Source organism: Thalia democratica, chromosome 8 (genome assembly GCF_965202585.1).
Source record: "Thalia democratica chromosome 8, ktThaDemo2.hap1.1, whole genome shotgun sequence".
Taxonomy (NCBI): Eukaryota; Metazoa; Chordata; class Thaliacea; order Salpida; family Salpidae; genus Thalia; species Thalia democratica.
Window position 1 is genome coordinate 13,396,912 of NC_139172.1, and position 14,905 is coordinate 13,411,816.

At 24.6% G+C, this 14,905-nt stretch overlaps 1 protein-coding gene across 1 annotated transcript; it reads left to right on the top strand.

The window, feature by feature from the left end:
- Nucleotides 1-236: 236 nt before the first annotated feature.
- Nucleotides 237-13,844, top strand: LOC145843391 (adenylate kinase 2, mitochondrial-like). The gene is made up of 7 exons (XM_082950862.1): nucleotides 237-381; nucleotides 2,007-2,111; nucleotides 2,564-2,695; nucleotides 4,925-5,019; nucleotides 6,753-6,825; nucleotides 8,824-9,016; nucleotides 13,537-13,844. The coding sequence occupies exons 1-7, from the start codon at nucleotides 289-291 to the stop codon at nucleotides 13,539-13,541; spliced, it is 696 nt and encodes a 231-aa protein (XP_082806988.1). The 5' UTR covers nucleotides 237-288; the 3' UTR covers nucleotides 13,542-13,844.
- The last annotated feature ends 1,061 nt before the right edge of the window (nucleotides 13,845-14,905 follow it).

The window sequence follows — 14,905 nt, forward strand, 5'->3', positions numbered from 1 at the left end:
ATTTTAAATTGAAATTAAAATTCGTATTTATTAAATGTAAATTGTTTTTTGAAATATCAATAATTATATTTCTAGATTAGAATACTTAAAGTTTGACATATTGAAAAGGTTTTTTTGATAACTGATACTTTCTAACATTTTGTTATGGTATTATGAAAATCACTTGTTAATATAGTATATTCTTTGTTCTGCAGTAAACTTTTATAGATTGAAAATTTTATTTGTTTTACAGCTTAAAACTACTTAAATATATTTTTTTATATACCTAATTGTAGTCATATTTACAAAATGAGTCCAAATATCCATTTGACTGAAGCAGCTGAATCTACAAATGTAAGAGCTGTATTGTTAGGTCCTCCTGGAGCTGGTAAGGGAACTCAAGTATGTTTTTTTTTTGAAATTTAAGTAAGAGTTATTTAAGTTTGATGCTAAATATTATTGTTTTAATTTCAAAAATATTATATTACTTTGTCAATTAAGATATTTTCTTATTTTAACTTTTGAATTATATCTACATAGCTAATTTTAGTTTTTACAAGTTAAAGTTAAAGGTTATTTAAAATCAAAGTAACTGATTTAAAATATTTTCTTAAATTTTTTATAACTTTAAATTGATGCTTTCTTGCTTCTGGCAGGATTTGAAATTGAGTAGGAAATTAAATACTGGTTATTTTTGTCAGTTTGACAATGATCTGCAGTATTTTGGAATGTTAAAGTAAAATATGAATCAAGTTAAAACAAAAATAGTACTTTGTTTAATGTTGTTATTATATATGTGATACTCTAATTGACAAAGAAAGCTAATTTCATACCTATAGAAACTGACAAAAATAGAACAGTATTTGACTATACTAATTTAATTGTGAATCCTGCCAGGACTATAAAGAAGAAAATATTATAAAAAAAAGTTTTAAAACAAGCAAATGAAATGTAATTTTTGGAATCAATAATAATAAAAGAATATAAATATTTAATTTTTAAACATTCAGATTATCTTGAATAAAATGGTATTATAAAGTTAAATTCAAGTAACTTAATTAAAACAAATTATATAAAAGTATTTTGTCCTTTTTAAAAAAAGTTTATTTTCCTATTATTTTGCCTTAAAAAATTTTGTAAAACTTTATCATGAAAAATTTCCTTTCTTTCTTAGAAATTTTCATTATTTAAGGACTTTTCCATTTTAAATACACCTAATGCATTTAACCTAGTGTTGCTTACCCTGCTTCTTAACCTGTTTTTTCTCCTTTTTATACAAGAAAACTTCCTTTCAGCATTTGCAGTTGACATGACATAGTAATAATGTTTCCAAAACTCATCATTTCACTAAAGATACTTTCTAAACCTTTTTACTTGAACTTTTTTGTCTTTGTTGTGTATTTTTTATGATGTTATATATTCAAATTTTCTTGATAAACTTTAAAAATAAGATATTGCTGTTTGGAGTGTTTTTCTTTTTTATACATGTGTTAACCACTGGGTTTCAATCTAGCAACACTCAACTCAGAGAGTTTAATTGACTTTATTTGATTTTTGTAGAATCATTTTACCATATCATCAAATAAAGTCATTGATAAATAAAATCTGAAATGAGTAAAATGTTTAAAATAAAGATTTATTTAATTTGTTAAATTTTTATGACACTAAAAGTACTAAAGAGTTTATATATGTCAAAATTATCTCTCAGAAGTGCAAAACTAATTATAAATGATTACTATAAGTAAAGAAAGCAGGGTCTTTTTAAGTAATGAAACAAAATTACGTTTTGTTATTGCATAAACTAATACTTTTCTGCAAACTTTATGTTAACTTGAGCTTGTCTTGCAGCACACATAAGTCCAAGCTTAGGCACTGTAGACTTTCGTCAGTGTGTTTTTAACTAATAAAAGGCATAACTTTAAGTTTATAATTAAATATTGAGTATGATTTTTTTTTTGTTTTTAAAGCTTTAATAACTACGTGTTTTATCTATTACTTTTTTGTACACAACAAAAACATTATTACAGGCGCCAAAACTAGCTGAAAAGTTTTGTGCTTGTCATCTTGCTACTGGTGATATGCTTCGTGCTTTAGTTGCTGGTGGCAGTGAACTAGGAAAAAAAGTCAAATCGGTTAGTTTAGTTTAACAAAGTTTGTGTTTGTTTATACAACAGTAACAATTTTATGATTTATCCTAATTACTTGCATTAACATATAACATTTGTTTGCAAAACAGTTTTACATATTGAAAAGTCTTTAATTGAAATTAAAATTAATTGCTAAAGTTAAGGTAAAAAATTGTAAATAATAATAAAAACACTATAAATATTTGTCAAACTATTTTTTTTTGATAATTTTTGCAATTTTTACTTAATATCTAATCAGTTTTAAGTCTAAAATCCTTTATACCTTAAAAAGAAGTATTTGATATTACTAATTAAGGTTTTAATTTTCAACTCAGATAGTTTTAAGATAAGGAAAAAGTAATAAGGTTACTATAATTTAGTTATAAAGCTAACTTTATTAATTTTCAGTTTAAAATAATTTCTTCATTTGATGTTTGATTGCAATGCTTTTAAACTAGGTGATGGATGCAGGTAAATTAGTTGATGATGAACTTGTAGTCAAAATGATTGATCAAAATTTAGATAGACCTGATTGTCAAAATGGTTTTCTACTTGATGGGTTTCCCAGAACTGTAGTTCAGGCTGAAAAGGTCGAGTGAACAATTTTAAATAAAAATTAGTAATTATATCATTTATTTTTATTAGCATTATGGATATTTACAATTTAAAAGTGAGTACATTATCAGCTTAGTTTGCAATGCCAATAAAACATTATAATTATAATATTTTACTAATTGTGATGGACATTTCAAATTTGTTTAGTAAGATTCTGCAAAGTCTACTAAACATTGATGCATGTAATTATAGTTTGAAAAGAATGTAGTTTTAAGTTTTATTTGAAGCTTGATATACTTGTTATTAAGAATTACTTTAAAATGTTTTTGTGTACTTTTTTACTCAGTTTCTTTTCTTATTAGTTCAATTTGATTTTTTGTTAAATTTTATGTATTTTGGATACCACTTTTTTAGATATTTAATAATTCTCTTAAGTTTTCAATTACAAATAGTACTTTAATAGTTTTTGATATATCTAAGGATGCAAAAGTATAAATATGCTCTTAAATTTTATAAAACTAAAATAAATTACAAATATGACAGACAAACTAAAAAACGATAACCCAATAATCTAGAAAGATCAGTTTTACTCAGGCTAGTTTTTTTAAAGAGTTGTAACTTGTAATGCTTTGCTTAGTTCCATTAGTTTTAGGAAAAACATGAACAAGAGCTTAGAATACAGAGTTTGAATTTTATTGTCTAAGGCAGAAATACTACTTAATAAGATAAATTTCATTAAGTATTGTGTAATATAAAAATAACTTTTACTCAAACAAAAACAAAAAAGTTATTTTAATTTAAAATTGAAGCTTATAAAAAAGTTTATAATTAAGTCAAAACATTACAATGTTTTTTTGTAATACTAGTTCAGACTTACAATCTAGATATTCATGGCTTGAAATCTATCTAAAAGTATCAACTTTTTTAAGTAAAACCTTTATATTTTTTAAGTCTTGATTGAGGTCTTAATTAATTGATTTTAAAGTTCAAAAGTATTAATTTTAGAATGACAAACATATCTTGATACAAATTTCTTCACAAAATATTTATAATAACAACTGTTATTTTAAAAGTCTGCAAAATTTTATACATGTGCTTGAAATCATAATTGTTTTTTTAGTTACATTAAAAATATAAGTTAATTGTCGCCTAAAACAAGATAAAATTTTTACAAATATTGTTTTTTTTTTCTTTTAAAAGTAAACTAAAGAAAATTATTGAATTTAAATGCAGCCAAGCATAATAAATAAAGGCATTTTGTGACCGTCACTACACAAGTATTTAGTTAATTCATGTAATAGTTAATTTTAGATAGAGTAGTTTGGTGTAGTTATAGATATATGTATCTATGCAATTATATGATAATTGAGAGTTCATACAATTGTACAGAGCTTCTTTATAATGGATAGGTGTCAGAAAAGTACGGCGTCACTTAAGTATGGAGTGATATTTAAGCACGGAATAATTCTAGATCTTTTGAATGTTCATTTAAATGATGTTCAATTACTTAATAATTACCAAGTTAATAAACAAATAAATGCAAAAATTAATTCTACCACTTTTAATTGTATCATCTTAGAATAAATCTAAATAGGTAGAAAAACTGATGCACTAATTTTATTTACCCTTGTAGTAGTATATGTATATTTTTTATAACACATAGATGAGTATTAAAAAAGCTTGCGAGACGCGTGCATGTAGAAAAAGAGGAACTTAACATATTTTTGTATCATGATATTTAAAGCTAGATGTATTTAAAATTGATATCAATAAAATTTTAATGGCTATAAAATTATCAGAGCTTGTAAAAAACAAAGGCAAGTTGTTTATTAATATTTATTAACCTTACTATAAATTCACCTTTTGTATAAAATTTACGATTAAAATAACTTAGCCTTTATAAAATAAATTAAGTTTATTAAAAAGTTTTATGAAACCTAGAGCTTGTTTATATTGCTAGGTTTATAAAAATAGTTTTATGTCGAAAATAAAAAAGTAAAAGTATCAAAATTATTTAGTTAAAAATTAAAAAGTAAAATAATTTAATTAAAGTTCTAATTTTAGTTTTAGTTAAAGCTTAAACATCTAACACATTTAAAGCTTGTAAACTTTTAGTTTACATGTTGCATAGTTCGTATTTATATTTTTAAACATAATAGTGCTAATGTTATTTAAGCAACAAATAAAATGCAAATTAAATTCCGTGCTTTTCTGAACCGTTCCTCTTTATGATATAATGGTAGTTAATTTAAATTGTTTTTCAGCTGGACATACTCTTAGAGGAGAGAAAAACTGAGCTAAATTCAGTAGTTGAATTTAATATCGATGATTCACTACTAGTTAGAAGAATTACTGGCAGGTATGTTTTTCTAACTACAATATTGGAGGGTTCAGCATTGTTTTTACAAGAACTTACATTGACTTGTATTTAAATTCATTAAGCATTTACCAAAAAAAAATTGTTATAGACGAAAAAATCTACTCGTGTTCAGATATAGTTAGCTTTGTTAAACGTTTTCCATACGAACGTATTCATTCTTTTCATGACTAGTTTTATGAGTAAAAATTATTGAAAGAATTATATTCTCCCACGTTTTTAAATGAATTTAAGTTGTAATAGTGAAAAAAAGTTGTAGAAAACATTTTATAAATTATGATATTGAAAAAATATATAACATTTTACTATATCAGATTAAACTGAAAAAGTTTAAAGGTAATTTCTTGATAACTGTAGATGAAAATATACTTTTAATTAAATATATCTTTGTTAACGCCAGTAATAAGTAACCTACTGAACTCTCCAACTTTGCTGTCTTGAATTACATGTATCTTAAAAGTTATATAAAGTTAAAAAAAAAAGTAAAAAACAACTGGTAGTTATTTTCATGAATTATAAGGCTAGCTTAAAATAAATAATTTTGACTTTCTATAGTCTTGAAGCTTTTATATACTAACCAATTAGATAAAAATAGTGTTTTAAAGAAACAATATTGTAAAAAGTTAATTATTAAAAAAAAAACTGTAAGTAACCCATTATTTAAAAGCAATTACGAAGTATTTTTTGAATAGAAAGTTTTTTTAAATATAATTTTGTAAATAAAAAGCACAGCTATTTAAAAGTTTTCAATTTAGCATATCAATCTAGATGACCTAATTTAAATTCTTGTTAGTTGTTATTTAATGATATTAGTTAAGGCATTTATAAAAATGATTATGTCACAATGAAAGTTGATGATTTTTTCAGTTTCTTAATATTTTATTTTTTTATAGTTTATCTATTTTATATTTTACAAAAGTTATTTAATTTACATTAAATTAGATTGGAGGAAGTGTGAGTTGTTGATAATAAGATAAGGTAATAGCTTAAGCTTTTGTTGAAAAGTTTGTTTTCTTAAATTAATATTTTATTGGCAAGGCGAACCCACAGTGGCTTTTGTGGTTGTCATATCATCCACAATCCCATTAGCCATTGTCTGGTCACTTTAGCCAGCTGATCTTTTATTTTATTATATATACTTTAAGACAATAGATAAAAAGGGGGAGATGAAGTCACAGTGGTTGTTAACGAGTGTTGTGTAATAAACACGCGTAGCAACCATCGTGCCATCAGTTCTTCCATTGAACCACGTCTGAAACTAAAAAAATTCTATTTGTTTATTTTCTATTAATTATGTTTTTACTTTAAACAGGGTTGCCAAAAAACCTGGAGTTTTGAACAAAAATCGCTAAACAACCAGGAAAAACCTAGAATTTTAAACATTTTTTACATGCTTACTAGCAAGGCTTTAATTTGACACAAAAAATCCACCATATAGATTAAAAAAATTGTCTTCATTAATTTTTTTTTATTTAAAAACACATTTAAAGTAGATTTACAGTATCTTTTCAATGTTGTTATATACTTAGCACTAAGTATCTTACAACCTTAAACTAAACTTAAGAATAAAAATAGACCTAAAAAGTGTACTTTTAAAAACCTGAAAGAAATTTCTCAAATATTTTTGGCAACCCTGTTTAAAACATAAACACAGTAAAAATAAGTTAAAAAAAACTAGTAATTAATTTAGTTAAAATACTTTATAAATCTTACAGGTTGATTCACAAACCAAGTGGTAGGTCCTATCACACCGAGTTTAATCCACCAAAGGTTGAAATGACTGATGATGTAAGTTTAGTACTTTCTTGAAAAATTTAATAAAAAAGTTTTTATAAAATTTGTTAGGCTAATATTTTGGTTTTGTCAAGCATTACCTTATATTTTATGCTTTCACAATATTTCAAATCAAACTTCTCTATATATTTTTTATTTAGTTTATAATAGTTAAAAGTGTTTTATAATATAAATAAAATACTACAACTTTAAACACAGTTAATTTGCACATATTAACAAAATCAAGTTGTGAAGTAAACCCACTGTATTATTTTTCAAGTATAGTACTTTTTAATTTGTTTATCTGTTATTCCCACTAGAGTTTTCGTTGATAATTAAAAAACTTATTAAAAATACTCTTTTTTCAGATTGGCAGTTGTGTAAATTATTTTCATTATTTGTTTTTAGGAAAATAAAAACAGTATTAGTACAGATACATTACTTAGATATAAACCCGCTAACCGGTTGAACTAAAAGCGACTTAAAACTTAAACAAAATATATTTAATGCACTATTAATACAGTAAAAGCAATTTAAGATAAAATCTAAATATATTTATAAATCTTGTTTAATTTTAAATACTGATACCATCCAATATTTTAAGTTTTTAGATCAAAGATAGAGCTAAAAAAGTAGAAAAATACTCAATTTTTTTACTTTCCTTATATACAAATTTTCCACACTCCGGCTAGTTTTACGCTATTGAATAACTCATGCTATTTTTTTTTGTGACAATTCTTTTTAAATTTTAATAAAGTCAGGCTTTAGTCAGAACTTAAAGAAGATTCACTAAGTTAATTGAACTTGTTGTGTCTATATCTTTATATACCTGTCTATAAGTTCAGTTACACCAATTTGGTATTTTTTTGTTAGCCCATTTTCTAGTATCTAGTTTTTTATTACATTTGTTGTCTTGTTTTTGGTTAATTAGTCACGTTTTCCTTTTTGTACTTGACTCTACTTAAATATACAGCGTTCACACTACACTACAATCACAAATTAACAAACTATTCTAGAAAAGTCTTTGAAAATAACAGAAAACACATAACACTAATTTTTAGCATATTTACAAAACTTTTTTTTCAATTAATATAAGTTAAAGCATAATATAATTTGTGGTTAAAGGTACTTATATTAAACTTTTGATTCTAAATTAAAACGGCCAAGTAGCCCTCTAATTGAATAAAATTAAGCGTTAATCTAAAGATGTATTTAGTTTTTACAAAAACTTAGTGCTACATAAGTAAACTTAAAATGTATGATTAAAAAGATACAATGATATCAACTAATAATCCACTATAAAAGTTTATTTAAAATAAAATGATTGAATTAGTAGCTTAATCCAAAAGCTCTCTAAATTTTATTTACAGTAGATAACTACAGGAAACTTGCTATGCACGTCAGATTATATAAAAAAATATACAACACATACTTAGTTATGGTTTATTCGTAACAACACCAAGTCTAGGTTTTTTGAAAACTGTTATAAAAATATATTATAATATATAGTTATATTGCGAATTGAAAATGCTTTGCACAGTAAACCAATTTCTATTAATACTACTGTGCGCACTTTAGGAAAACACACTAAATGACTGAACATAATTATTCCTTAGTTATAAATATACGGAAGCTTTAGAAGTTTAGTCAATGCTTCAAATGCATACAGTTTTTTGCCGATACGCTTTTGTAGGTTTGTTTATCTATTATAATTTCTTATACCTTACTTTTTTAATCTCTACTGAAACGCGTACGCTAACCCTAGCTCATAGTCTAACTCTTAAGAGTTTTAAAAAAACTGCATGTATATGAAGCAGTCAAATATTTTTTTACTTCTACAAACTTGCTAAAACTTTTTAGACTCCGAAAATTTATCCAGCAGAGTCTTCCAACTTCTATTAAAAAAATATTTCAAAAGTTTTACTCAGGTAGTTTGTATTTCAACTTATAAATTTTCAGCATAAAATTACATTTAGTCACAAGTACGCTGATATAATTCTACCTGATGCATAGGTAACAGGAGAACCGCTTATCAGACGTTCAGACGACAATGAAGCAGCGTTGAAGACGAGATTAGTCAGTTACCATAAAATGACCACACCCCTTGTCGACTATTACTCAAGAAGAGGGCTTCACCATGTAGTAGACGCTGCTCAGAGTCCCGAACAAGTTTTCAACAACATCAACAAGATATTCAACAAGTGTCGTAAGTTTAATTGTAGCTTTACTTTCTATATAATTAACTTAATGTTTTGTTAGAAGTACAAATAATTTTAACAAAAGGAAATTTTAGTGACTAAGTAATAATAATTGTATGGTTTAATAGATTTTTAGATTGTTATGAGTGGAGTAAAAATAAATTCGATATAGTATATGGTATACAATTATTAACACTGCAAAATTAACAGTTACGAGTATTTTATTAAAGAAAGAGTTTACAAAATTGAAAATTAATATAAATTTAAACCGCTTCTGTTAATATGAAAGTTTAGTTATACTATATAAAAAAGAATTACATGAATGTGTCAAACTCTCAATAGCTTTTATTAGATTTTATGGAATTAAATTACTTTAAAACATTCATTTCAAATTAAAGTTTACGATACTTAAATTAATGTAAGTAAAAGCAATATGTATACGTATTTTATTTAATTAATGATTAAACAAATTAATTTAATTTAGCTTAGGCTATATAACGGTAGCTGAGTTTTTAAAGAGTTAGAGTTTTCCTACTTTTTTATTTGTTTCAGCTACTTAAGTTTCATTGTTCATATTTAGTTTATGTTTTAATCTTAATAAAACTAATAATCAAAAAGTTATGATTTGTTTTGATTAATGTAGTTTGTGTTATAAAGTTTTGGTTTATTTTAATGTATTACAGAGCTATTATAAGCTAAATATCCGACCTTGCTGTTACCACTATTCAAGTAATTAATTTATAGGCCTAACCATACACTCAAGCTAATGCTTTTTTTGTTTCGAAGATTGCCCACCCTTAGTTTTACAATAAAATGACAAATAGCAAATAAGTTCTTTTTTTAAATTTTATAAAAGCAAATTTTACTGTAATACAAAAGACTGTCTACCTATTTAACCTTGCTAAACTACTTAGTTATAATCTTAAGTTTATCATTTAAAATTCGATAAAGTCTTAAAACAAAAACCCTAGCAGATTTAGTTTAAAAGCAAATACATCTGACATAGTAGTGCATAAAAAAAGTTAATGATCTACGTTTACTTAATGGTATGTAAACTTTAAGGCTGTAGAACTATACTTGTTATAGAATAATATTAAGTATGCAAAAACTACATCAAGTAAATATACATAACATGATCTAAAATTACTTTTTTATATAAAAGTTTTGACTGTTCAATCATAATTTTTTGTTCTTAGTTATTGTTTTTTTACAAACTTAAAAAACTTTAAAATAATTATTCTTAAATTTCAATAGATTTTAATAAATTATTGTAAATAAAGGTAAATAACCAGAAGGATAGTCAATTAGTTAGAATTTTTTCCACTGTATTTTATCATATTCAACGTGAAAAACAGATAACTCAGTTCTACTGAAAAAAAAATTTATAAAAATAACTTAACAGTTTAAATTTCTTTTTACAAATAATCGTTTTTAGACTACACATAAATCAATAAAAATGCATAGTTTATATTACAAATTAACATAATAATTTAGTTTTATTCGTGCAACAGTTCTAACTCTTGTTTAACATTAGTTTTTTTTTACATAGCGTAGTTTTCTAAACCAGGTTAAGATATTAAATTACACATTATATAATTTATGAAGTTTTCAGATTTGTTTTTATGTTTTTCAGGATTTTAAAGAAGAAGCCATGCAAGTTGCTGCAATTATTTTCTTTTATTTATTAAATTTATTGTTCTAGTCTATAGCTTTAGTAAAAAAATTCGCAGAGATAAAGTATATATTTCATGCTCTTCTAGCCAAATTTAAGTTTAAATAAGCATGTATTTATTAAAAACCAATATTTATTCTTTATAGTTCCAGCCAAAAGCAACACAATAGAACTTGAAAGTGTGATTCAATATATTTGAAAGGAGTTGAGTACAATAATTTTAGTTGTTCAGCTAGCTGAGATTTAAATTGTTTTTTGATAAGTTCTTTTTAAAAAGGCTACATAAATGATTTCATAATGATAGTACTAGTTTATTGTGCTTTTTCTGGTATATTATTACACTATCGTTTAATAAAGTGCTAGTTGTTTTATCTACACTACTACTAGTCATGCAAAATTTGGTATAGTTGCAGATGTCATAAATTATTTTCAAATGTATAAGTTTTACTTTAAATCAAAAGATTTATATATTTTATCAAACTTAACGTCCCTTGTTATAAAAATACTTAATTTAATGATATAAATCAAGACTTTGAAAATATTGCCCTAAAGAGGCGATTTCGATTATCAGGGAGCGTTAATTAGTAGGGCGGCAAAAAAGTAAATCGGTAATAACTAGTAAACTAGTAACGGGGCGGTTATTTATTAGACTTCTGTGAAGGGGGTGTTTATAAAAACAAATTTAAAAAGAAACTATGCTGTAAATTTTACTTAAATGTAAGAATTAGCTTACAGTTTTATTACCTGTACATATCCTAAAGATTTTTTCCTTACTTAATATCAAAAATTAATGTTTTGGTATTAATAAACTAAATTTTAACTTGAGAGCTTTAAAAAATGACTTATATTTAAATTATTTATAACTTTCAAATCTATAAACATATACTGTTAGCGTTAAAGGTCATCCCTGCAAGTCTTAAATCTACGTAAAATAGAAAATGAGGAACAATCTTTATTATGAACAGTTTAAATGAATATAATTTTTGCTTTTTGTGTGATTTATAAAAAAAGCGCAAGTTTGAACTAACAGTCAATCGTAGAAGCTTAAAAATTTTAAAGCAGTGTTTCCTCAACTCATTTTATTAACAGTTAATAAGCAATTTATAAATTACAATCGCGCGGATTTATTAGGTAATTCCCTTTAATCAAACTTTTATAAACAAATTCACGTTAGATAAACTTGGATAAAATGATTAAAAAAATTTTGCGGGATAGCTATGGGAGATTTAAAACTTACACTAGTTATCTGAGGATTTGTAAAAGAGCAATTATACATAGGGCGATTAGTACAATGGGTTTTGGCAACTATATAATAGTCATATAGTGTTTATATTAAGGTGTGTTTATATAAGTCCTAATAACGTATTAATAACCATTGATTTTTGTTTTAACTCGAATTTGTGAGAGAAAAAGACTAACATTAAAAACATTTCACCGTTGAAAAATTTTTGTGAACAGTAAATAGTTTTCAAGATCACTGCCTAGAGGCATATTGTTAATTCTGCTAATGAAAGTTTTATGTACGTACATGTTTGTAGTGTGAAATGTTACATAGTTTTAAAAGAAATTACAGTTCATGTTAAAAACCTTATTTTTTATTTAATATTTTTGATAGCTTACAACATTTTCAAGGAGTTATATTTTTATTGTAAACTATCTACAAAAGTTAGGTCTACTTTTTGTATCACCTACTGCTTGAGGAAATCAAGTTCTTTATTATCTTACACATTTTAAATTTTTTATTTAAAGTGATAGCATCGAGAACTATTATGTAATTAATACAAAAACCTTACGCCTAGCTGCGCACTTTGAACAAAGTACGTTTCTAATTAGTTTGGTCTTTAATTACCTACGTTAAGACTAATACATTTACATTAACATCGCCTTGTACAATTATGCTTCAATCATGGGATATAGAAATGACAATTTCACTGTTAACTATTTAGTTAATATAAATTTTAACTAAGATGTTTGTACGCTTTTAAAATTTATGTTTCAATCATGAAATATGTCAATTACACTGATCATTAGATTCGTTTATAAAAAAAATTCTATGGCCTTTTTAATTTTTTTGTTCTTACGTTTTAATCATGCGCATGCAAATTTAAATTGCACTGTTCGTTATTTTTATTAAATAAACTGTAACAAGGTTGTTTTAAATATTGGACTTACTATACAGTTAGTGAGTTCATAACTTTTTTCTGGTTCCTTTAGTTATTTAAAACTTATACAGCAGAATTTTTAGTAATATAGTACTGATGTGTTAGTTTTTGATATCAAAGTAAAAAGAAGCATCAAAATAAAAAAATATTTAACCGAAGATTTATATAACTTAAAGTTTTACTAACTTACAACAAACTTTATAATTTTAAAAACTATGTTGTTTTTTTGCAATGTAATTGCTGACAAAAATATTTTACAACGGACCTAATTTGTTTTTATCTTTAGTTGTAAACGACTTAAAGTTTATATCTCTTATGTTAAATATGGAGTACATAATTAAGTGCTTGAAAATAATAAATATGTTATTAAATTTTTTAAATATATCAACATTTAATTTTTTTTGAATTTGTTAATAAAAAAATGTTTTAAGATATTAAGTAATCTATATTTTTTGTAGTTCTAAAAATTTTAGTCAATAAAGAATAAGCTAATAAATCTTATTTGGTGGTTAACTTTTTATAGTAATAAAAATTAAGCACCATTATCAACAAATTTATTTCGAAATTCTAAAACTTTGAAGTGTTTGTGCTTTAAAATAACATTTTTACTATTTTTATACGTATATATTTTTAAACATAATAAAAAAGTTGATTAAAACTGGGCTGTAATTTTCAACTTGTTTTTTTTTTTCAGTGTAGTGCAAATTACGGTAGGAAGAAATTCATTGCTTTCTCAAAGGCTGAAACTGATATGGCAAATGTAAAATATCGAAACATCAATCTACTTTACACATTACTTTTCAAATACTCCCTAGTTTTTAATGTATATAATCTATTTTAGCGAATCAAAATAAACTTAATTTAAATTTACTCATACAGTTAATTATAAAAAACTGTGGAAAAAATCTTTAGAATATTATAAGTAGTTGTTATTTGTTTTGTTAGATTTTTTTTCGAAGAATTTCAGTTGTATTTTTTTATCTGTAAGCTTGATATCAGATTCTTCAGCCAACTAAGAGCTTTTTGTATTTTTATGTGTTCTATTTTAACTTAAAAAAAAATAAGTAAAAGTTTTGCTTTATTACAGCATTTATATATGAGGAAAGTGTAAAAATATATAAAATGAGTAAAACATTTTTTTACAATGATTAATTTTCCGATTAGTAAGACAAGAATTTTAGAGATAAAAAACTTATTGTAAAGAGAACGTCTGTTTAGTTATAAACCTTATACTTTTCAAACAAGCTACAAAATAATTTTTCTTGCTTTGTATAATAGTCTAATAAATTAACGAAAAACTTATCCCTAAAAAACATAGGATAAAACTTCAGAAGTTGTTATACCAGTGAGCTCTGTTACAGTGTAGGTAAAACATAAGTTTAACAATAATTAGAAGAAAACAATTTTAAGTATATATTTATTTTAAGAAGTAAGAATTTTGTTGTAAAACAATTTATTTTAGGAGTTTTCAACTTGCAGGCTAGATTCGTTTCACGAGACAGATACCTCTTGCTTTCGATGTATAGCTCAAAACAATTTTTAAAAGACAAAAAATTGAGCATTTTTACAAAAAATTGAATTGTACATTAAACTTCAATTTTAAAACCAATCAGGGGCGTGTCTGGTCTTTTTAAATAGGGTAGCGCAATTATTTTTTGTAAGATAATGAAGTTTTTTCTATACAGTAGCTTTATATAACACACTTTTTTAAATAAAGTAAGTATTCAAAAAAGTGTTAAAGTATTTGTTTATTATGATAAATATAAGTATTAGAATAACTTATATCTAACTATTGAAATTTTTTATTTATCCATGTTTTTTTTTATACCCAATGACCTTCACCAAACGATCAACAACAACACCATCTGAGATAACCTACGACCGGTTTCGTCTTGATTAGGACTCTTCAGGCAGGCATAGTCACGGGAAACCGCTGTTGTGATCTAACCAAGTGGGGTTAAGTGCTTTAGCACTAAAGCGATCGTTTGTGGGTTAAGTACAATAAAATGACGCAGCCAAAACGTTCACAGCCCAACGATTTTAACAGACAAAACCGGTCGTAG